This window comes from Paroedura picta, unplaced genomic scaffold, assembly GCF_049243985.1.
Source record: "Paroedura picta isolate Pp20150507F unplaced genomic scaffold, Ppicta_v3.0 Ppicta_v3_sca37, whole genome shotgun sequence".
Classification (NCBI taxonomy): domain Eukaryota; kingdom Metazoa; phylum Chordata; class Lepidosauria; order Squamata; family Gekkonidae; genus Paroedura; species Paroedura picta.
Window position 1 is genome coordinate 36799 of NW_027518634.1, and position 24559 is coordinate 61357.

General features: G+C 46.0%; 1 protein-coding gene and 1 long non-coding RNA gene across 27 annotated transcripts in view; both read right to left on the reverse strand.

Moving 5' to 3' along the window:
• Positions 1-781: 781 nt before the first annotated feature.
• On the reverse strand, positions 782-11232 carry LOC143828502 (uncharacterized). Of its 3 annotated transcripts, none has more exons than XR_013227673.1 (6): positions 9679-11232; positions 7005-7100; positions 6619-6797; positions 3702-5703; positions 2066-2249; positions 782-884 (listed from the first exon to the last, which is right to left on the reverse strand). It is a non-coding gene; the product is annotated as an uncharacterized LOC143828502 (long non-coding RNA). The 3 variants fall into 3 exon arrangements; XR_013227674.1 differs by having other exon boundaries at positions 850-2249; positions 3702-3806; positions 5206-5703; XR_013227672.1 differs by having other exon boundaries at positions 850-2249.
• Positions 11233-13577: 2345 nt separating this feature from the next.
• The window catches only part of LOC143828499 (uncharacterized), a 38944-nt gene continuing 27962 nt past the window's right edge, over positions 13578-24559 (reverse strand). For 13 of the 24 annotated variants that reach the window (XM_077318849.1, XM_077318861.1, XM_077318859.1 and 10 more), the window contains 11 exons: positions 21379-21474; positions 20871-20966; positions 20363-20458; positions 19855-19950; positions 19347-19442; positions 18839-18934; positions 18331-18426; positions 17823-17918; positions 17315-17410; positions 16807-16902; positions 13584-16394 (listed from right to left, as the gene is read on the reverse strand). In XM_077318849.1, the coding sequence (XP_077174964.1) occupies positions 16167-16394; positions 16807-16902; positions 17315-17410; positions 17823-17918; positions 18331-18426; positions 18839-18934; positions 19347-19442; positions 19855-19950; positions 20363-20458; positions 20871-20966; positions 21379-21474 (1188 nt within the window). In that variant the 3' untranslated portion in view covers positions 13584-16166. Of the gene's footprint in view, positions 16395-16806; positions 16903-17314; positions 17411-17822; positions 17919-18330; positions 18427-18838; positions 18935-19346; positions 19443-19854; positions 19951-20362; positions 20459-20870; positions 20967-21378; positions 21475-24559 lie in introns of all 24 variants that reach the window. The other 11 variants (XM_077318865.1, XM_077318868.1, XM_077318871.1 and 8 more) reach the window with 7 other exon arrangements.

Consider the following 24559-nt stretch of genomic DNA (forward strand, 5'->3'; position numbering starts at 1 on the left):
ACATATACTGTATCCTACATTGCTATTTTTATGAAAAAGGGGAAGCAGTGCCTTTTTTCTCTCTTGTTTCTTTTCCTTAGTAGGCATATAGGTAATATAATCGTTAGTGTTGGAAATATAAAATGGGGCTTTCCCCCCTTATTTTTTTTTATTGGTGTATTGTTATAGGGCCAAAGCTCATATTGATCTGTAGAAAATGCAAAGCTCTCAACTTATACCTGTCAGGATGGCTCTTAGAATGGGTCAAGTATAAATGGTTTGTAGATGTATCTGTATTAAGGATAAGGAGAAATTATGAAATCCTTTTGTAATTTTTTTTTCTTTGTACATCTTTAAGGCAAAGCCCTACTTTCCTCTCCCTTCATCAGTGTATTGATACAGGGCCAAAACTGATACTGTTCTATAAGAAATGTTTAATGTTAAGCATCTAACTTAAACCTAGAAATATCTGCCAGGATAGCTCTTAGATTGTATCAAGCAGTTAACGTGAGGTCTACGATCTCTCAAGTAAGTTGATTAATAATAACTTTTCTTTTGTATATCTAAACAGGCCTTTTTTTTAATGTAGTGGAAATGTGGATGGCTCTTAGACTCATGGCTCTTAGAGTTTTGGGCAAAAGTTTATATCACTGTGGAGTCAATGTGGGGTCGTATATTTTCAAATGATGATTATATTTTATTTACTGCTTTTCGTATCAATAACTCGTGTTGCATCCTATATTTCTATCTTTATGAAAATAAAAAAAATCATTACAATAAAAAAACACGGGGAGATTTGAAACAGCTAAAACATTTTTTATTAACAAAAAGATTTTTATTTAATTCATACAGAGTATAATAGAATGGGCTTCCTCCGCTTCCACCTGAGGAATGTCATGATGAATCTAGAATATAAAAAAATGCAGAAACATTGTCAATAAAGAGCATAAATATTATACATCTGCAAAGGGACAAAGATTTTGTGGACCACACAGCCCCTCTTTATGCCTTTTTCTACTTATCTTCTTACTAATATTTGAGGGATATCTGAAGGCCTAGAGCTACAAGCTGATTACTCTTGTCCTAATCCTAATATGTTATATTTCTCAAATGTCCTTCATGCTTCTTAGTTTAGGTTTTTACATTTTAGGGGGTACTTGTCACTGGCGTACCTACTAATAAGGGGCTGCATCCCTTCCAGGAATGGTGGCACCTCTGTCCAGAATAAAGTATCCTCCCTGGATACAAGATCCTCCACCCTATGTTGGTTCAATAGCTATACATACCGGTATCTGGATTTCAGTCCAATGGATTTCAGTCCAGGGGGATGCTGAGGTTTGCACACAGCTGGGCAGGAGGGTCCTTATAAGAAAAGACCTTTCTATCAAAGAGCCCTTGTGCTAGTGGTTGGGAAGAGACAAGTGCACGTGTCTTATTGGACAGCCCCTTTCATAATGCTATTAGATGTAATCTAATTCAGCCAGGAGTGGACAACTGCCAAGGAATCTCCCCAAAAGAAAAGATCCAGATTCTGCTCCAAAATGAAAATCAGCAGACAAGTCTCTTTACAGACAAATTCTGCTATAAAATTGTGAGGTGTTTTTGTAAACCAGAAGGCACCTGTAGAGGTATTGCAGATGGACAGATAAAGTGCTGGGAGAAGAATGGAGAAGTAAGCTGTTGATCTTAGCATTGAATATTTAGTGGACGGCTTGTCCCAGATCACTTCTCTCTTCTAAGCCACAGCACTGACCATATATCAGTAGTGCAACAAGAAAGCAGTAGAACTAAGCCCAGAACAACAAAACTCCCTCGGCCTAAGCTTCTGAGATTCAAAGCTCTCTTGCAGACCCAGCACTAGAAATGTGGATGTGAAAAGCAGGTGTCTGAGAGCACAGGCCTTTGTTACATGGAGCTGGGATTGGCTGTGACCAGAACTCTCGACTGAGTTCATACTCTGCGACTCACTCGGATCTACCGTTGTGGAATGCATGAAGCGAAGGCCAAAGAACTGCAGAACACCCATTCACACAGAAATCAATTTCTTTCTACCCCCCAAAGTTCTGAGCTCGAACTAGTCAAATACCTGGGCAGCAAAACCATAATTGCACATAGCAGATAAATCAAATCAAATAAAATGTAGGATTGTTCAGGTGCATCTGTATGCTCCAGGATGGTGTATTGCAAAGATTGCAGAGCGAACCAAAGGTGATGGAAAATACGAAATACAGGACGAAACTCCCAGTCATCACAGCTGCTTGGATCCAATTCTAATTAAAAAAAAACACAAACGTATAAGAACCTACTTCTCCTCTGTGTGTGTGAGACGAAAAGAAATGCAGAAATATAGCTTTAGGCAACCCCTTCTCCATAACTTCTTGTTATGAAATAAGTTTGGGCATCCTTGGGCTACTGGGCTCACTTTCCCCATTCCTCCTCGTGATAACTGAAAGAATTCTGTTTTACAGAAACAAACACTGCTATGCCCCGTCCTCAAACGGTAGCCCCAATGGAGGAGAGGCAGTCAAGAAATTCAATTACAACAACAACAATAATAGTGCTCTCTGCTGCAAACCAAGTGCAACTTGTGGATCTGAATCCTGCTTTGTAGGGCCACGGTTTGTGCCTCGTATGGAAGTATGAACAGTCCTGTGACCTGAGTTTCCTTTCCCTGTGCTGTGGGTCACTTCAGCCCCTGGGGGGCAGTGGTCTCTGGCACAAGTGGCCCTTCTGGTCACATTCAACTCCCCTCCTGACTCAGGAGCATGGCAGCAAAGCCCCTAGTTGGGGGAGATCACTTGCCCCCGGCTTCCAGCGCTCGGAGTCACGCAGGGCAGGAGTGGGGGGAATCAGAAATCCCGGCACCAGCTGCGGCCTCCTGCCCTTTCTGGTAAAAAGCTGGAAACTATGATGTTGCCACAAAGTTTCCAGCAATTCTTAGAGCTACCCATGCCACTTCTGGTTTTCTGCTGGAAGCAATGTGATGCCGCAGCTGGTCTTCCCCTGCCCCTGTCTCCCTGTCCAAAGCCCTCCTGCCAGTTTATGCAGTAGAAGGATTGTAACGGGCACTGCTACGTTTACTCAAGGGTCTGTCCCTCTTGACGTGAGTGGAATTTAATTCCAAATCTGTTGAAGAGGGTCTACTGGGAAACTGGGAGACAGCCTACGCCTCTTAAATACATACTAGGGGAGCAACATTGTGTGTGTGTGTGTGTGAGGTCAGGCTTGATTCTCTGAAATTCTCTCAGTGAATGCTGTTTCAACGGTTGCTCACCTGGTTGGCTAATATGTCTGCCAGATCTGAACTGCCAAAGCTGTGGGGCTGTGGATAGACTTCGAGCAACACCTTCGCCATGATGCTGATGAAAGAACGTTTTGTACTAACCTTTGCCCACTCAAGAAGAATGCAGGAATTCAGCCTGAGAAGGAAGGAAGGAAGGAAGGAAGGAAGGAAGGAAGGAAGGAAGGAAGGCAGGGAGGCAGGAAGGAAGGAAGGAAGGAAGGAAGGCAGGCAGGCAGGCAGGCAGGCAGGCAGGCAGGCAGGCAGGAAGGAAGGAAGGAAGGAAGGAAGGCAGGCAGGCAGGCAGGCAGGCAGGCAGGCAGGCAGGCAGGCAGGAAGGAAGGAAGGAAGGAAGGAAGGAAGGAAGGAAGGAAGGAAGGAAGGAAGGAAGGAAGGAAGGAAGGAAGGAAGGAAGGAAGGAACGAACAAACGCGGCACATACCACAGATTTACTTTGCATCATTAGCTGTCCAGATATCGTAAAAAAGATTGCCGTGTTCAGTGGTCCCCCAGGTGAATTGAGGTCCATATTTATATCCTTATACATCTGCAAGGGAACAAACATTTTGAGGACCACACAGAAATTCTTTATACCTTTTTCTACTTCTCACTAATCTTCTCACTAATATTTGTTGGATATCTGAAGACCTAGAGCTATAAGCTGATTACTGTTGTCCTATCCGAATGTGTTATATTTCTCAAATGTCCTTCATGCTTGTTAGTTTAAGGTTTTACATTTTAGGGAGTAATTCTCACTGGTGTACTACTAATAAGGGGCTGAATCTCTTCCAGGAATGTCAGAGGCTCCTTCATAGATGGCCTGAAAGGGGGGGGGGGTCAGCTGCCTCTCTCGCTCTCTCTCTCTCTCTCTCTCTCTCTCTCACACACACACACACACACACACACACAAACGTCCACACAAAGTCAGTCCTGCTCTGCCACAGCTCGCATCCCTGATCCTCCCTGGGGCACCATGCCACAGAGACCCAGCTCCAAAGCAGCCCTTAGGTCCAGGGGAACTGATCTCTGCAGTCTGCAATTAAACAGTTTAATTGTCAATTTGTATTAGACCCCAAATACATGTTGTTAAGCATTTTACCCACCTGAATACCAAATCCGTGTTCTGAATTCTCATTCCATGCAACAACAGGAGCAGGGCTCCTCATCACCACTGATGACCCACCACGGCTGCCGCTAGACAGATTGGAGCAGTGGCTCGAGATCTCCCCTGAGCTCGCCGCCTCCCCACCCATGGCCTCCGGCTGGTCCCTGATCTTCACAGAGCCTCTTTCAGGAGTGGGATGCCAGGCTCCAGCCCTCCAGCCTCCTTCCCTCAGGGTCCCAGGGAGTCAGCAGCTGGGGTCTGGGACGATGTGCCCAGTTCCTTCCACCCCAACAGGCAGTTCCTGGGCTAAGAGGACCATGGGAAAAAGCCCCCCCATCCAGGGGGGACCAGGGAGGGAGGACAACCCAGGCGGCACCAGCTATCCATCTCTACCGGTGGGGAGGGGGTGAGTGAGGGGGAGGTAACCCCCCCCTGCCCAGAACCGTGGGGACCCGATGGCTGCATCATCGGGTCCCTGGCCTGGGGCACTAGGCAGAGACAGTTGCCTTTGGATCGTCTAGTTTGACCCCCTGCTTCTGGCAGGAGTCTTGTTTCACAGGGGCACTGAGGTGTGCCCGCCTGGTGTGACAGCTGGTTTTCTAGAGACCATGTGGCTTCAGCTGGAATACCAGTCAGACCAAGCCAGGGTTGGGGGCTGGTCCTGTCACCCTGGCAGCAGTGTGTTTGCGCCCTCGTCTGGCTCAGGACAGCACAGCAGGTGCTGCATTCAGACTGCAGGTGGTTGGGTGCGTCCAGCCACTGTTGGGACTGCCTTCGGAGATGCCATGTTTCTAGAGGCCAAGTCTCACCAGAGGCCCCACTAGGCAGGGTGGACACTCACCCTGGGATGTCCATGGTGGCAGGAGTGGCGAGGGGCCCATTCACCGGTCACCACAGTTCCGTGATCTCAGCTGGAACAGGGCTGGAGATCAAGCCTCAGTGTTACTGGTGGAGGGCTTCTTATATATAGGATCCATCTAACAACTTTGCCATTAAAAGTTATCATTGAAAGGACAACATATTGTAAGGTTAGCAATTTTTTGCGTCTTCAAAATCTGGTGATTAAAGAGAAGACAATGAAAAGTTGGCAGCAGAAACAAGAGGAAGAAAAAAGAACAGAGTGGCTCAGTTATATGCCCGGGACCTCTAGGATGAAAGAGAAATGAAAAGAATCCCAAGGAACTGGGCCGACCACAGACCACCAGAGGATTTTCAAAAACACGGGGAGATTAGAAACAGCTAAAACATTTTTTATTAACATGAAGATTTTTTTTTAATTCATACAAAGTACAATTGAATCGGCTTCTTCCTCTTCCACCGCAGGAATGTCATGATGAATCTAGAATATAAAAAAATGCAGAAACATTGTCAATAAAGAGCATAAATAAACGAGGGTTCCATGTGACACCCGAGGACATGGCTTTGGGAAAATGTCCTGTTCTGACTTGAGGGAAAGTATCTTCTCTAACCATGTGGTTGTACCTATCATTCTCTCCAGAACTAAGCCCCATGAACCCAGAAGCTCTTTGCTTCATCCCAGCCATTGCCAGCTATGCTGAAACTAACAAAGGACAGATCATAAGAGAATGACGTGGTGATTCTGACTGCAGGAAGGTCTGTATTTATTATCTTTTTAGCTACTGGGGGGGGGGGGGAATCATAGAATCATACAGTTGGCAGGGGCCAAACTGTCTGTTTAATATTTTGCGGGCCCTTGTTGACAATATTTTAGTCCTTTGGACACATCTCACCATGAATCTAGAATCAATCAATAACATTAGCTCCTGATCAACTCTGTAGTTCGAAGGAGTATCACAGATGGACAGATAGTGCTGGAGAAGAAATTGAGAAGTTAAGCTGTTGAATACTCAGTGGACGGACTCTCCCATATCACCTCTCTCTTCTAAGCCACAGCACTGACCATATAACAGTAGTGCAACAAGAAAGCAGTAGAACTAAGTCCTGAACAACAAAACTCCCTCAGCCTAAGCTTCTGAGATTCAAAGCTCTCTTGCAGACCCAGCACTAGAAATGTGGATGTGAAAAGCAGGTGTCTGAGAGCACAGGCCTTTGTTACATGGAGCTGGGATTGGCTGTGACCAGAACTCTCGACTGAGTTCATACTCTGCGACTCACTCGGATCTACTGTTGTGGAATACATAAAGCGAAGGCCAAAGAACCGCAGAAAACCCATTCACACAGAAGTGAATTTCTTTCTACCCCCCAAAGTTCAGAGCTCGAACTAGTCAAATACCTGGGCAGCAAAGCCACAATGGTACATAGCAGACAAACGAGATAGAATGTCGGATCGTTAAGGCGCCTCTGGATCCTCCACGATGGTGCATTGCACAGCTTGCAGACTGACCCGTAGGTGACCGAAAACACAAAATATAAGATGAAACTCCCAGTCATCCTGCCTTCTTGGATCAAATTCTAATTAAAAAAAAACACAAACGTATAAGAACCTGCTTCTCCTCTGTGTGTGTGTGTGAGAGAGATGAAAAGAAATGCAGAAATATATAGCTTTAGGCAACCTCTTCCCCATAACTTCTTGCTATGAAATAAGATTGGGCAGTCTTGGGCTACTGGGCTCACTTTCCCCATTCCTCGTCTTCATAACCGAAAGAACGCGGCACATACCACAGATTTTCTTTGCAGGATTAGGTGTCCAAGAACACTTAAAAACATTGATGTATCCACAGGTCCCGCAGCTGCCTTGAGGTCCATATTATACATCTGCAAAGGAACAAAGATTTTGAGGACCACACAGCCCCTCTTTATGCCCTTTTCTACTTATCTTCTTACTAATATTTGAGGGATATCTGAAGGCCTAGAGCTACAAGCTGATTACTCATGTCCTAATCCTAATATGTTATATTTCTCAAATGCCCTTCATGCTTCTTAGTTTAGGTAATTACATTTTAGGGGGTACTTGTCACTGGCGTACCTACTAATAAGAGGCTGCATCTCTTCCAGGAATGGTGGCACCTCCTCCACCCTATGTTGGTTCATACCGGTATCTGGATTATACATACCGGTATCTGGATTTCAGTCCAATGGATTTCAGTCCAGGGGGATGCTGAGGTTTGCGCACAGCTGGGCAGGAGGGTCCTTATAAGAAAAGACCTTTCTCTCAAAGAGCCCTTGTGCCAGTGGTTGGGAAGAGACAAGTGCACATGTCTTATTGGACAGCCCCTTTCATAATGCTATTAGCTGTAATCTAATTCAACCAGGAGTGGACAACTGCCGAGGAATCCCCCCAAAAGAAAAGATACAGATTCTGCTCCAAAATGAAAATCAGCATATAAGTCTCCTTACAGACAAATTCTGCTATAAAATTGTGCTATAAAAATGCAGAAATATATAGCTTTAGGCAACTCCTTCCCCATAACTTCTTGCTATGAAATAAGATTGGGCAGTCTTGGGCTACTGTGCTCACTTTCCCCATTCCTCGTCTTCATAACCGAAAGAATTCTGTTTTACAGAAAAAAACACTGCTATGCCCCGGCCTGAAACGGTAGCCCCAATGGAGGAGAGGCAGTCAAGAAATTCAATTACAACAACAACAACAACAAGAACAACAACAATAGTGCTCTCTGCTGCAAACCAAGTTTAACTTGTGGATCTGAATCCTGCTTTGTAGGGCCACGGTTTGTGCCTCATATGGAATGAGAATCCTGCAAAACTAGGAGTCTTTCACTGCTGAGCCATACACAGAGGAGAGAGAATGTTCAGCCCCAAGGTGCATTCCCATTGCCTTTATGCGCAGACCATGCTACTCAAAGGATTTCACTTTTCCACTTGAAGACTTTAGATTTAAGAATATCCTGTTCTCTTCTTGCCTCTCCCTAAAGGTGAATTCAGGTAGATGAGAAGCCCGTGAGGGTTGCTTGGAAACATTCTGTGCGGCACCTCTTGAGAAGAGGTTTTCTGTAGACAGTTCAGAGGAACTGCTCCCCTCGTGCGTTTCCGAATTCCCCAAGTGTCATGATATGAAGCAAGATGTAGGTGATATCCCACGTGCCCTTTACGTTCAGGTGCCCGGATTCCATACAGCTTTCCCTCCCCCAGCCACTTTAATGCATCCTCAAAGGAGCAACACCTGAACATAGTAACTGAGAAAAAAACATGATATTTTCAATGGGCCTGAAAAGGGAGATGGAGTCTTCAGAGGAAGTTCATATTTTTGGCTTAAGTATGAACAGTCCTGTGACCTGAGTTTCCTTTCCCTCTGCTGTGGGTCACTTCAGCCCCTGGGGGGCAGTGGTCTCTGGCACAAGTGGCCCTTCTGGTCACATTCAACTCCCCTCCTGACTCAGGAGCATGGCAGCAAAGCCCCTAGTTGGGGGAGATCACTTGCCCCCGGCTTCCAGCGCTCGGAGTCACGCAGGGCAGGAGTGGGGGGAATCAGAAATCCCGGCACCAGCTGCGGCCTCCTGCCCTTTCTGGTAAAAAGCTGGAAACTATGATGTTGCCACAAAGTTTCCAGCAATTCTTAGAGCTACCCATGCCACTTCTGGTTTTCTGCTGGAAGCAATGTGATGCCGCAGCTGGTGTTCCCCTGCCCCTGTCTCCCTGTCCACAGCCCTCCTGCCAGTTTATGCAGTAGAAGGATTGTAACGGGCACTGCTACGTTTACTCAAGGGTCTGTCCCTCTTGACGTGAGTGGAATTTAATTCCAAATCTGTTGAAGAGGGTCTACTGGGAAACTGGGAGTCAGCCTACACCTCTTAAATACATACTAGGGGAGCAACATTGTGTGTGTGTGTGTGAGGTCAGGCTTGATTCTCTGAAATTCTCTCAGTGAATGCTGTTTCAACGGTTGCTCACCTGGTTGGCTAATATGCCTGCCAGATCTGAACTGCCAAAGCTGTGGGGCTGTGGATAGACTTCGAGCAACACCTTCGCCATGATGCTGATGAAAGAACGTTTTGTACGAACCTTTGCCCACTCAAGAAGAATGCATGAATTCAGCCTGAGAAGGAAGGAAGGAAGGAAGGAAGGAAGGAAGGAAGGAAGGAAGGAAGGAAGGAAGGAAGGAAGGAAGGAAGGCAGGAAGGCAGGAAGGCAGGGAGGCAGGGAGGCAGGAAGGAAGGAAGGAAGGAAGAAAGGCAGGCAGGCAGGCAGGCAGGCAGGCAGGCAGGCAGGCAGGCAGGCAGGCAGGAAGGAAGGAAGGAAGGAAGGAAGGAAGGAAGGAAGGAAGGAAGGAAGGAAGGAAGGAAGGAAGGCAGGCAGGCAGGCAGGCAGGCAGGCAGGAAGGAAGGAAGGAAGGAAGGAAGGAAGGAACGAACGAACGAACAAACGCGGCACATACCACAGATTTACTTTGCATCATTAGCTGTCCAGATATCGTAAAAAAGATTGCCGTGTTCAGTGGTCCCCCAGGTGAATTGAGGTCCATATTTGTATCCTTATACATCTGCAAGGGAACAAACATTTTGAGGACCACACAGAATTTCTTTATACCTTTTTCTACTTCTCACTAATCTTCTCACTAATATTTGATGGATATCTGAAGACCTAGAGCTATAAGTTGATTACTGTTGTCCTATCAAAGGGGGGGGGGGTCAGCTGCCTTCTCTCTCTCTCTCTCTCTCTCTCTCTCTCTCTCTCTCTCTCTCTCTCTCAAACACACACACACACACACACAGGTCCACACAAAGTCAGTCCTGCTCTGCCACAGCCAGCATCCCTGATCCTCCCTGGGGCACCCTGCCACCGAGACCCAGCTCCCAAGCAGCCCTTAGCTCCAACTGGAGCCCTGAGATCCCACTTCTGGGGTGTCTTGAAGCAACATGAAAATGGCACATAAGTTGAGAAATGCTGAAATAGAGCCAGTAATTGAGAAACCCAAAAAAGTCTAAACAAACTGATGGCATATGTTGGAGCTATAAGCTGATTACTGTTGTCCTATCCAAATGTGTTATATTTCTCAAATGTCCTTCATGCTTGTTAGTTTAAGGTTTTACATTTCAGGGGGTATTTCTCACTGGTGTACCTACTAAGAAGGGGCTGAACCTCTTCCAGGAATGGTGGCCCCACCCTCCAGAACAATGTATCCTCCCTGGATTCTCCACCATATGTTGGTTCAATAGCTATATTTACGAGTATCTGGTCCAATGGTGTGTTTATTATTAGCAAAGCCTACTCACCTCTCTCGCATTGCAAATGTCAAAAACATTTGTGGTAGAACCGGCCGCCTGCTTGCCAGATGCCAAGCCAGTGGGCCCTGTTCCAGCCCCCCACCCTTTCCCTGGACAGGGTCTATCTCTTCCGGTCTGTCGCTGCCACCACACACTGACTGCAGTACCCCTTCCCAAGGGACAGTGAAACCCCTCGGCTGGGTTCCTGGTATTCTTGAATTAAAACCATCAATCTTTGGCCATGCCTTCTCTCTGCAGAGGAGATCTGCCCCCTTCTTGCTTGGAGATCCTGGAGATTCCCCCCTCCCAGGAAGTCTGAAGCCTGTATACTCACATGTTCCTCCCCCTGGTGCAGCCTGACTCCTCTATTCTCATTGGGGCATGTGACCCACTCCCTTCCCTGAGTCTCCTGGGAATTGTAGGCAATTGTAGCCTTTCTACCCCCCCCCCCCCAATCAGCCATTTTAACATGCAGGTCCAGGGCAGCCATTTTAGGGTACCAATCAACCTCCAGGCCTCCTTTTGCCACAGCTCCCCGCTCCTAGTTTCCACGTGGAGGAGCCTCCATTGGTTCAATGCTGGGTCTGCAGCAGAATCCCCAAAACGACTGATTGTAGGAAAACCCATATACCTAACACTCTAATACAATTCTCTAACTCATAAATTCTAAACAAGTCAGCATAACACTACACACAGGTAACATGCACGTCACCACCGGTAAGATGTACCCACATTCTTGTTCAGCGTTTCAAGTCTTTCCTGGACAGGAAACCAGCCACTACGTTGACCCGTCCAGGAATGTGCTCTATTGTCATATCAAATTCCTGGATCTTCCAGGAACAGCGTTGCAACTTGGAATTGGTGTTCTTCATGGTTTGTAACCACTGAAGAGAGGAATGATCTGTCAGTAGTGTGAACTCCTGGCCCCAAACCTATGGCCTCAGTTTGTCTAGAGCGCACACAATGGCAAGACGCTCTTTCTGCACCGATGACAAGTTCTTTTTCCTGGGAATGAGCTTTCTGCTGCGGTAGGCAATGGGGTGCTTAGTCCCTTCCCATTCCTGCATCAAAATGCCCCCGAGCCCCAGGTCAGAGGCATCTGTACCCGCAAAAAACCTCAGAGAGTAATCAGGGTCCTGTAGAACAGGCATACAAGTCAGAAGTCATAAACACCAGGAACCTAGCCGAGGGGTCTCCCTGTCCCTTTCAGTCAGTGAGTGGTGGCATTGAGGCAGAAGGAGAACTAGAACCAGAGGCGTGGCTTCCATGGAGTGGGACCCCAAAATGTCTAAACAAACAGGTGGTAAATGTTGGATATCTAAAGATGATAGTGGATCCTTTCTGTGGTCTCCGTCAGACAACTTTTTGGCAGAAGGGGAAAGCTACCCCCCCCCCTTAAAAGAAAGCACGTTTCCCCACAGACTCCTGGAAACGCCTCCCTCCCCTCAGTCAGGGTCTGTTAGAGGCTCCTTCACAGATGGCCTGAAAGGGGGGGGGGTCAGCTGCCCTCTCTCTCTCTCTCTCTCTCACACACACACACACACACACACGTCCACACAAAGCCAGTCCTGCTCTGCCACAGCCCGCATCCCTGATCCTCCCTGGGGCACCCTGCCACCGAGACCCAGCTCCCAAGCAGCCCTTAGGTCCAGGGGAACTGATCTCTGCAGTCTGGAGAGGAGCTTTTATTCTGGGGGCTCTCCAGGTCCCTCCTGGAGGCTGGCACCCCTGAACAGTGGCAGTTGAGCTGCCTCCAACTGAAACCCTGAGATCCCACTTCTGAGGTGCCTTGAAGCAAGATGAAAATGGCACATAAGTTGAGAAAAGCTGACATAGAGCCAGTAATTGAGAAACCCAAAAAAGTCTAAACAAACTGATGGCATATGTTGGAAATCTCAAGATGATATCGGATCCTTTTTTTTATATGTGGTAGAATTGTAGATCAATCAAAAACTTTGGATATAAGGTCATGATAAGTGGCAAACAGTTTAATTGTCAATTTGTATTAGACCCCAAATACATGTTGTTAAGCATTTTACCCACCCAAATACCAAATCCGTGTTCTGAATTCTCCTTCCGTGCAACAACAGGAGCAGGGCTCCTCATCACCACTGGCTGGAGGGAGCAACACGCCCCCCACGTGGACTCATGAAGCACAAGAGGGAGAAACAAGCAGGCATGGCTGAACTGACAGATTGGACCCACCACCAACCACTGTAGGAAATATCTCAGAATGTATTTATTTATTTAAACATTTTGAACAACAAGAAACAAAACAAAAAAACCCGAAAAGGACCGTCTGTTTTCTATTTTGCTGGCCCTTGTGGAAAACATTTTAGTCCTTTGGACACATCTCACCATGAATCTAGAATATAAAGAAAAGCGGCAAATACTTAGCAGCCGCCGCCATTGAGGCAGCGGAGGAGCGGGCAGCAAGAAGACACGTGTGTGTGTGGGGGGGCTTCTAGGGTGGCAGGAAAGGCGGTGCTGCGTGAGACCATCGCGCTCGCCCCCTTGGCGCCTGGGCATGGGCTTGGGGCCCCTTAAAAGGGGCCCCGTGGAGAAGCCCTGCGTCTTGCGCCAGGCTCCCCTGAGCAGTGTGCCTGCTCTCTCTCGAGTGCAGAATCCCTCGGAGCAATGAGCTGTCTGCTCCACTCCTGGCCTCGGGACTCTTGGGGCCCGGCAGCAGAGTGGAGGGCTGGGGGTCTCCTGCGCAGCAGAGCGTTCCTCTTGATGCAGCAGCGCTTTCGGGCGCATTTCTCCCTTTCTTGTCACGGGACCTTTGGGTCGGCTGCCGCTTGACAGATTGGAGCAGTGGCTCGAGATCTCCCCTGAGTTCGCCGCCTCCCCACCCATGGCGTCCGTCTAGTCCCTGATCTTCACAGAGCCTCTTTCAGGAGTGGGATGCCAGGCTCCAGCCCTCCAGCCTCCTTCCCTCAGGGTCCTAGGGAGTCAGAAGCTGGGGTCTGGGACGACGTGCCCAGTTCCTTCCACCCCAACAGGCAGTTCCTGGGCTAAGAGGACCATGGGAAAAAGCCCCCCCCCCATCCAGGGGGGACCAGGGAGGGAGGACAACCCAGGCAGCGCCAGCTATCCATCTCTACCGGTGGGGTGGGGGTGAGTGAGGGGGAGGTAACCCCCCCTGCCCAGAACCGTGGGGACCAGATGGCTGCATCATCGGGTCCCTGGCCTGGGACACTAGGCAGAGCCAGTTGCCTGGTTGCTAAACTGCAGCAGGCCTCACGGAGGGCCTTTGGGAAGGCTGCATCCAACTCCGTGGAGGGGGCAAGTGAGACCTCCAGTAAAGCGGGTCCGGAGGCGCTCCTGAGAGGCACTTTGTTCGAGCCCCGATCCGTCCAGCTGCGAGGGACTTGTGTTGCCCCCGGCACACGAGGAGGCCTTCATTGAGTCAGCTGGTTTTGCAGACTTCTGGAGAAGGCTTAGACTTCCAGGGTCATCTGGTCCAAGCCCATGGTGAACACTGCGGGCACTGTCTGCATAAGTAGAGTTGGTAGGGGCCGCCATTGTCATCTGATCCATCCTCCTGCTGTAGGCAGCTGTCTTAGTGGAAGGAGTTGGCAGGGGCCGCCATGGTCATCTAGTCCAACCCCCCACTTCAGGCTGCAGACTTAGTTGTGTGACCACAGAGTTGGCCGAGACCTTTTGGATCGTCTAGTTCGACCCCCTGCTTCTGGCAGGAGTCTTGTTTCACAGGGGCACTGAGCTGTGCCCGCCTGGTGTGACAGCTGGTTTTCTAGAGACCATGTGGCTTCAGCTGGAATACCAGTCAGACCAAGCCAGGGTTGGGGGCTGGTCCTGTCACCCTGGCAGCAGTGTGTTTACGCCCTCGTCTGGCTCAGGACAGCACAGCCCTCAGACTGCAGGTGGTTGGGTGCGTCCAGCCACTCTTGGGACTGCCTTCGGAGATGCCATGTTTCTAGAGGCCAAGTCTCACCAGAGGCCCCACTAGGCAGGGTGGACGCTCACCCTGGGATGTCCATGGTGGCAGGAGTGGCGAGGGGCCCATTCACCGGTCACCACAGTTCCGTGATCTCAGCTGGAACAGGGCTGGAGATCAAGCCTCAGTGTTACTGGTGGAGGGCTTCTTATATATAGGCTCCATCTAACAACTTTGCCATTAAAAGTTATCATTGAAAGGACAACATATTGTAAGGTTAGCAATTTTTTGCGTCTTCAAAATCTGGTGATTAAAGAGAAGACAATGAAAAGTTGGCAGCAGAAACAAGAGGAAGAAAAAAGAACAGAGTGGCTCAGTTATATGCCCGGGACCTCTAGGATGAAAGAGAAATGAAAAGAATCCCAAGGAACTGGGCCGACCACAGACCACCGGAGGATGTTCAAAAACACGGGGAGATTTGAAACAGCTAAAAAAATTTTTATTAACACAAAGATTTTTATTTAATTTACGGAGTATAATACAATTGGCTTCCTCCGCTTCCATTTCAAAAATGTTATGATGAATCTAGAATATAAAAAAATGCAGAAACATTGTCAATAAAGAGCATAAATAAACAAGGGTTCCATGTGACACCCGAGGACTTGGCACCCGAGGATTTTCAAAAACACGGGGAGATTTGAAACAGCTAAAACATTTTTTATTAACATGAAGAAATTTTTAAAAATTTATACAGCATTCAGTTGAATGGGCTTCCTCCTCTTCCAGCATAGGAATGTCATGATGAATCTAGAATATAAAAAAATGCAGAAACGTTGTCAATAAAGAGCATAAATAAACGAGGGTTCCATGTGACACCCGAGGACATGGCTTTGGGAAAATGTCCTGTTCTGACTTGAGGGAAAGTAACTTCTCTAACCATGTGGTTGTACCACCTATCATTCTCTCCAGGACTAAGCCCCATGAACCCAGAAGCTCTTTGCTTCATCCCAGCCATTGCCAGCTATGCTGAAACTAACAAAGGACAGATCATAAGAGAATGTCGGATCGTTAAGGTGCCTCTTGATCCTCCACGATGGTGCATTTCACAGCTTGCAGACTGACCCGTAGGTGACCGAAAACACAAAATATAAGATGAAACTCCCAGTCATCCTGGCTCCTTGGATCAAATTCTAATTAAAAAAAACACAAACGTATAAGAACCTGCTTCTCCTCTGTGTGTGTGTGAGAGAGATGAAAAGAAATGCAGAAATATATAGCTTTAGGCAACTCCTTCCCCATAACTTCTTGCTATGAAATAAGATTGGGCAATCTTGGGCTACTGGGCTCACTTTCCCCATTCCTTGTCTTCATAACCGAAAGAATTCTGTTTTACAGAAAAAAGCACTGCTATGCCCCGGCCTGAAACGGTAGCCCCAATGGAGGAGAGGCAGTCAAGAAATTCAATAACAACAACAACAACAACAATAATAGTGCTCTCTGCTGCAAACCAAGTTTAACTTGTGGTTCTGAATCCTGGTTTGTGGGGCCACAGTTTGTGCCTCATATGGAATGAGAATCCTCCAAAACTAGGAGTCGTTCACTGCTGAGCCATAAACAGAGGAGAGAGAATGTGCAGGCCCAAGGTGCATTCCCATTGTCTTGATGCGCAGACCATGCTACTCTGGAGAAGAGATCCTCTGTAGACAGATCAGCCTGTCTTGCTCCCCTCGTGCATTTCCCAATTCCCCAAGTGTCATGATATTAAGCAAGATGAAGGTGACATCCCACCTTCCCTTTATGTTCAGGTGCCCGGATTTCATGCAGGTCTCCCTCCCCCACCCAATTGAATCCATCCTCAAAGGAGCAACACCTGGACGAACGAACGTACGCGGCACATACCACAGATTTGCTTTGTATGATTAGGTGTCCAAGAACACTAAAAAAGATCGATGTGTTCACAACATTGAGGTCCATATGGCCCTTATACATCTGCAAAGGAACAAAGATTTTGAGGACCACGCAGCCCCTCTTTATGCCTTTTTCTACTTATCTTCTTACTAATATTTGAGGGATATCTGAAGGCCTAGAGCTACAAGCTGATTACTCTTGTCCTAATCCTAATATGCTATATTTCTCAAATGATGGAAAATACGAAATACAGGACGAAACTCCCAGTCATCACAGCGGCTTGGATCCAATTCTAATTTTAAAAAAACACAAACATATAAGAACCTGCTTCTCCTCTGTGTGTTTGTGAAACGAAAAGAAAAGCAGAAATATATAGCTTTAGGCAACCCCTTCCCCATAACGTCTTGCTATGAAATAAGCTTGGGCAGTCTTGGGCTACTGGGCTCACTTTCCCCATTCCTCGTCTTCATAACCGAAAGAACACGGCACATACCACAGATTTCCTTTGCAGGATTAGGTGTCCAATACAACTAAAAAACATTGATGTATTCACTGGTCCCTCTGCAGCCTCGCGGTCCATAGTATACATCTGCAAAGGAACAAAGATTTTGAGGACCACACAGCCCCTCTTTATGCCTTTTTCTACTTATCTTCTTACTAATATTTGAGGGATATCTGAAGGCCTAGAGCTACAAGCTGATTACTCTTGTCCTAATCCTAATATGTTATATTTCTCAAATGATGGAAAATACGAAATACAGGACGAAACTCCCAGTCATCACAGCGGCTTGGATCCAATTCTAATTTTAAAAAAACACAAACATATAAGAACCTGCTTCTCCTCTGTGTGTTTGTGAAACGAAAAGAAAAGCAGAAATATATAGCTTTAGGCAACCCCTTCCCCATAACGTCTTGCTATGAAATAAGCTTGGGCAGTCTTGGGCTACTGGGCTCACTTTCCCCATTCCTCGTCTTCATAACCGAAAGAACACGGCACATACCACAGATTTCCTTTGCAGGATTAGGTGTCCAATACAACTAAAAAACATTGATGTGTCCACTGGTCCCTCTGCAGCCTCGCGGTCCATAGTATACATCTGCAAAGGAACAAAGATTTTGAGGACCACACAGCCCCTCTTTATGCCTTTTTCTACTTATCTTCTTACTAATATTTGAGGGATATCTGAAGGCCTAGAGCTACAAGCTGATTACTCTTGTCCTAATCCTAATATGCTATATTTCTCAAATGATGGAAAATACGAAATACAGGACGAAACTCCCAATCATCACAGCGGCTTGGATCCAATTCTAATTTTAAAAAAACACAAACATATAAGAACCTGCTTCTCCTCTGTGTGTTTGTGAAACGAAAAGAAAAGCAGAAATATATAGCTTTAGGCAACCCCTTCCCCATAACGTCTTGCTATGAAATAAGCTTGGGCAGTCTTGGGCTACTGGGCTCACTTTCCCCATTCCTCGTCTTCATAACCGAAAGAACACGGCACATACCACAGATTTCCTTTGCAGGATTAGGTGTCCAATACAACTAAAAAACATTGATGTATCCACTGGTCTCTCTGCAGCCTCGCGGTCCATAGTATCCATCTGCAAAGGAACAAAGATTTTGAGGACCACACAGCCCCTCTTTATGCCTTTTTCTACTTATCTTCTTACTAATATTTGAGGGATATCTGAAGGCCTAGAGCTACAAGCTGATTACTCTTGTCCTAATCCTAATATGCTATATTTCTCAAATGATGGAAAATACGAAATAGAGGACGAAACTCCCAGTCATCACAGCGGCTTGGATCCAATTCTAATTTTAAAAAAACACAAACATATAAGAACCTGCTTCTCCTCTGTGTGTTTGTGAAACGAAAAGAAAAGCAGAAATATATAGCTTTAGGCAACCCCTTCCCCATAACGTCTTGCTATGAAATAAGCTTGGGCAGTCTTGGGCTACTGGGCTCACTTTCCCCATTCCTCGTCTTCATAACCGAAAGAACACGGCACATACCACAGATTTCCTTTGCAGGATTAGGTGTCCAATACAACTAAAAAACATTGATGTGTCCACTGGTCCCTCTGCAGCCTCGCGGTCCATAGTATACATCTGCAAAGGAACAAAGATTTTGAGGACCACACAGCCCCTCTTTATGCCTTTTTCTACTTATCTTCTTACTAATATTTGAGGGATATCTGAAGGCCTAGAGCTACAAGCTTATTATTCTTGTCCTAATCCTAATATGCTATATTTCTCAAATGATGGAAAATACGAAATAGAGGATGAAACTCCCAGTCATCACAGCGGCTTGGATCCAATTCTAATTTTAAAAAAACACAAACATATAAGAACCTGCTTCTCCTCTGTGTGTTTGTGAAACGAAAAGAAAAGCAGAAATATATAGCTTTAGGCAACCCCTTCCCCATAACGTCTTGCTATGAAATAAGCTTGGGCAGTCTTGGGCTACTGGGCTCACTTTCCCCATTCCTCGTCTTCATAACCGAAAGAACACGGCACATACCACAGATTTCCTTTGCAGGATTAGGTGTCCAATACAACTAAAAAACATTGATGTATCCACTGGTCCCTCTGCAGCCTCGCGGTCCATAGTATACATCTGCAAAGGAACAAAGATTTTGAGGACCACACAGCCCCTCTTTATGCCTTTTTCTACTTATCTTCTTACTAATATTTGAGGGATATCTGAAGGCCTAGAGCTACAAGCTGATTACTCTTGTCCTAATCCTAATATGCTATATTTCTCAAATGATGGAAAATACGAAATAGAGGATGAAACTCCCAGTCATCACAGCGGCTTGGATCCAATTCTAATTTTAAAAAAACACAAACATATAAGAACCTGCTTCTCCTCTGTGTGTTTGTGAAACGAAAAGAAAAGCAGAAATATATAGCTTTAGGCAACCCCTTCCCCATAACGTCTTGCTATGAAATAAGCTTGGGCAGTCTTGGGCTACTGGGCTCACTTTCCCCATTCCTCGTCTTCATAACCGAAAGAACACGGCACATACCACAGATTTCCTTTGCAGGATTAGGTGTCCAATACAACTAAAAAACATTGATGTGTCCACTGGTCCCTCTGCAGCCTCGCGGTCCATAGTATACATCTGCAAAGGAACAAAGATTTTGAGGACCACACAGCCCCTCTTTATGCCTTTTTCTACTTATCTTCTTACTAATATTTGAGGGATATCTGAAGGCCTAGAGCTACAAGCTTATTACTCTTGTCCTAATCCTAATATGCTATATTTCTCAAATGATGGAAAATACGAAATAGAGGATGAAACTCCCAGTCATCACAGCGGCTTGGATCCAATTCTAATTTTAAAAAAACACAAACATATAAGAACCTGCTTCTCCTCTGTGTGTTTGTGAAACGAAAAGAAAAGCAGAAATATATAGCTTTAGGCAACCCCTTCCCCATAACGTCTTGCTATGAAATAAGCTTGGGCAGTCTTGGGCTACTGGGCTCACTTTCCCCATTCCTCGTCTTCATAACCGAAAGAACACGGCACATACCACAGATTTCCTTTGCAGGATTAGGTGTCCAATACAACTAAAAAACATTGATGTATCCACTGGTCCCTCTGCAGCCTCGCGGTCCATAGTATACATCTGCAAAGGAACAAAGATTTTGAGGACCACACAGCCCCTCTTTATGCCTTTTTCTACTTATCTTCTTACTAATATTTGAGGGATATCTGAAGGCCTAGAGCTACAAGCTGATTACTCTTGTCCTAATCCTAATATGCTATATTTCTCAAATGATGGAAAATATGAAATACAGGACGAAACTCCCAGGCATCACAGCGGCTTGGATCCAATTCTAATTTTAAAAAAACACAAACATATAAGAACCTGCTTCTCCTCTGTGTGTTTGTGAAACGAAAAGAAAAGCAGAAATATATAGCTTTAGGCAACCCCTTCCCCATAACGTCTTGCTATGAAATAAGCTTGGGCAGTCTTGGGCTACTGGGCTCACTTTCCCCATTCCTCGTCTTCATAACCGAAAGAACACGACACATACCACAGCTTTCCTTTGCAGGATTAGGTGTCCAATACAACTAAAAAACATTGATGTATCCACTGGTCCCTCTGCAGCCTCGCGGTCCATAGTATACATCTGCAAAGGAACAAAGATTTTGAGGACCACACAGCCCCTCTTTATGCCTTTTTCTACTTATCTTCTTACTAATATTTGAGGGATATCTGAAGGCCTAGAGCTACAAGCTGATTACTCTTGTCCTAATCCTAATATGCTATATTTCTCAAATGATGGAAAATACGAAATACAGGACAAAACTCCCAGTCATCACAGCGGCTTGGATCCAATTCTAATTTTAAAAAAACACAAACATATAAGAACCTGCTTCTCCTCTGTGTGTTTGTGAAACGAAAAGAAAAGCAGAAATATATAGCTTTAGGCAACCCCTTCCCCATAACGTCTTGCTATGAAATAAGCTTGGGCAGTCTTGGGCTACTGGGCTCACTTTCCCCATTCCTCGTCTTCATAACCGAAAGAACACGGCACATACCACAGATTTCCTTTGCAGGATTAGGTGTCCAATACAACTAAAAAACATTGATGTATCCACTGGTCCCTCTGCAGCCTCGCGGTCCATAGTATACATCTGCAAAGGAACAAAGATTTTGAGGACCACACAGCCCCTCTTTATGCCTTTTTCTACTTATCTTCTTACTAATATTTGAGGGATATCTGAAGGCCTAGAGCTACAAGCTGATTACTCTTGTCCTAATCCTAATATGCTATATTTCTCAAATGATGGAAAATACGAAATACAGGACGAAACTCCCAGTCATCACAGCGGCTTGGATCCAATTCTAATTTTAAAAAAACACAAACATATAAGAACCTGCTTCTCCTCTGTGTGTTTGTGAAACGAAAAGAAAAGCAGAAATATATAGCTTTAGGCAACCCCTTCCCCATAACGTCTTGCTATGAAATAAGCTTGGGCAGTCTTGGGCTACTGGGCTCACTTTCCCCATTCCTCGTCTTCATAACCGAAAGAACACGGCACATACCACAGATTTCCTTTGCAGGATTAGGTGTCCAATACAACTAAAAAACATTGATGTATCCACTGGTCCCTCTGCAGCCTCGCGGTCCATAGTATACATCTGCAAAGGAACAAAGATTTTGAGGACCACACAGCCCCTCTTTATGCCTTTTTCTACTTATCTTCTTACTAATATTTGAGGGATATCTGAAGGCCTAGAGCTACAAGCTGATTACTCTTGTCCTAATCCTAATATGCTATATTTCTCAAATGTCCTTCATGCTTCTTAGTTTAGGTTTTTACATTTTAGGGGTACTTGTCACTGGCGTACCTACTAATAAGGGGCTGCATCCCTTCCAGGAATGGTGGCACCTCTGTCCAGAATAAAGTATCCTCCCTGGATACAAGATCCTCCACCCTATGTTGGTTCAATAGCTATACATACCGGTATCTGGATTTCAGTCCAGGGGGATGCTGAGGTTTGCGCACAGCTGGGCAGGAGGGTCCTTATAAGAAAAGACCTTTCTCTCAAAGAGCCCTTGTGCCAGTGGTTGGGAAGATACAAGTGCACATGTCTTATTGGACAGCCCCTTTCATAATGCTATTAGCTGTAATCTAATTCAACCAGGAGTGGACAACTGCCAAGGAATCCCCCCCAAAGAAAAGATCCAAATTCTGCTCCAAAATGAAAATCAGCAGACAAGTCTCCTTACAGACAAATTCTGCTATAAAATTGTGAGGTGTTTTTGTAAACCAGAAGGCACCTGTAGAGGTATTGCAGATGGACAGATAAAGTGCTGGGAGAAGAAATGGAGAAGTTAAGCTGTTGATCTTAGCATTGAATACTCAGTGGACGGCCTGTCCCAGATCACTTCTCTCTTCTAAGCCACAGCACTGACCATATAACAGTAGTGCAACAAGAAAGCAGTAGAACTAAGCCCTGAACAACAAAATTCCCTTAGCCTAAGCTTCTCAGAGTCAAAGCTCTCTTGCAGACCCAGCAGTACAGGCCTTTGTTACATGGAGCTGGGATTAGCTGTGACCAGAACTCTCTACTGAGTTTATACTCTGCGACTCACTCAGATCTATTGTTGTGGAATCCATGAAGCGAAGGCCAAAGTACCGCAGAACACCCATTCACACAGAAATGAATTTCTTTCTACCCCCCCCCCCAAAGTTCTGAGTTCGAACTAGTCAGATACCTGGGCATTTGTGGCGATAAAGCCACAATTATCTACAGCAGGTAAACCAAGTAGAAAGTAGGAGTACTCAGGTGCATCTGTATGGTCCAGTATGGATTGGCCGGCGGATTGCAAGGGATGCCGAAGTTAGCAAAGATAATGGAATATATGACATACAATATGCCACTTCCAATCATCACATCAATCCGCTTGGATCCACTTCTAATTAAAAAAAAAAGCATATAAGAACCTTCTTCGCCTCTGTGTGTGTGTGTTTGTGAAACGAAAAGAAAAGAAAAGCAAAAATATATAGCTTTAGGCCAGTGGTCCCCAACCTTTTTATTACCGGGGACCACTCAACACCTTTTACTGAGGCCCGGTGGGGGGGGGGGTGTAGTTTACTCCTCTACTCCCAACCACTGCCCTAACGCTCTTTGATCACTATGGTAATGTTTAAACACCCCTTCAAAATAAGATACAGACACGCCCCAACAATGAACATAAGGAACATTTTATCTTCATGGAAATTATAACTCAATAACACCCAAAGTGTGTTGTAAAGGGCCGGAGGGGGGGGGAGAACGCGGGGCCCACCTCCAATTAATTCTGTTTTACAGAAAAAACACTGCTACGCCCCGTCCCCAAATTGTAGCCCCAATGGATGAGAGGCGGTCAAGAAATTCAATAACAAGAACAACATCATCATCAACAACAACAACAGTGCTCTCTGCTGCAAACAAAGTTTAACTTGTGGTTCTGAATCCTGGTTTGTAGAGCCACGGTTTGTGCCTCATATGGTATGTCTTTCACTGCTGAGCCATAAACAGGAGAGAGAATGTGCAGGCCCAAGGTGCATCCCCATTGTCTCCATGCGCAGATCATGCTACTCAAAGAATTTCACTTTTCCTCTTGAAGACTTTAGATGTAAAAATATCCTGTTCTCTTCTTGCAGTCTGGAGAGGAGCTTTTATTTTGGGGGCTCTCCAGGTCCCTCCTGGAGGCTTGCACCCCTGAACGGTGGCAGTTAAGCTAGCCTCCAACTGAAACCCTGAGATCCCACTTCTGGGGTGTCTTGAAGCAAGATGAAAATGGCACATAAGTTGAGAAAAGCTGACATAGAGCCAGTAATTGAGAAACCCAAAAAAGTCTAAACAAACTGATGGCATATGTTGGAGCGATAAGCTGATTACTGTTGTACTATCCGAATGTGTTATATTTCTCAAATGTCCTTCATGCTTGTTAGTTTAAGGTTTTACATTTTAGGGGGTATTTCTCACTGGTGTACCTACTAAGAAGGGGCTGAATCTCTTCCAGGAATGGTGGCACCTTCCTCCAGAATAATGTATCCTCCCTGGATTCTCCACCATATGTTGGTTCAATAGCTATATTTACGAGTATCTGGTCCAATGGTGTGTTTATTATTAGCAAAGCCTACTCACCTCTCTCGCATTGCAAATGTCAAAAACATTTGTGGTAGAACCGGCCGCCTGCTTGCCAGATGCCAAGCCAGTGGGCCCTGTTCCAGCCCTCCACCCTTTCCCTGGACAGGGTCTATCTCTTCCGGTCTGTCGCTGCCACCACACACTGACTGCAGTACCCCTTCCCAAGGGACAGTGAAACCCCTCGGCTGGGTTCCTGGTATTCTTGAATTAAAACCATCAATCTTTGGCCATGCCTTCTCTCTGCAGAGGAGATCTGCCCCCTTCTTGCTGGGAGATCCTGGAGAGATTCCCCCCTCCCAGGAAGCCTGAAGCCTGTATACTCACATGCTCCTCCCCCTGGTGGAGCCTGACTCCTCTATTCTCATTGGGGCATGTGACCCGCTCCCTTCCCTGAGTCTCTGAGTAAACTGAGAAGCAGAAAACAACGAACCCCTCCCCAAAATTGTTGTATTACTATACAAGCATTTGTCCTCATGAATAATTGCATGGGTATTTCTGGTTGCCAACCTTCGGGCAGGGCCAGGGGATGATTATAAAAGAAAAGGTTAAACTATTACGACTGATCTACAGACAACAGAGATCA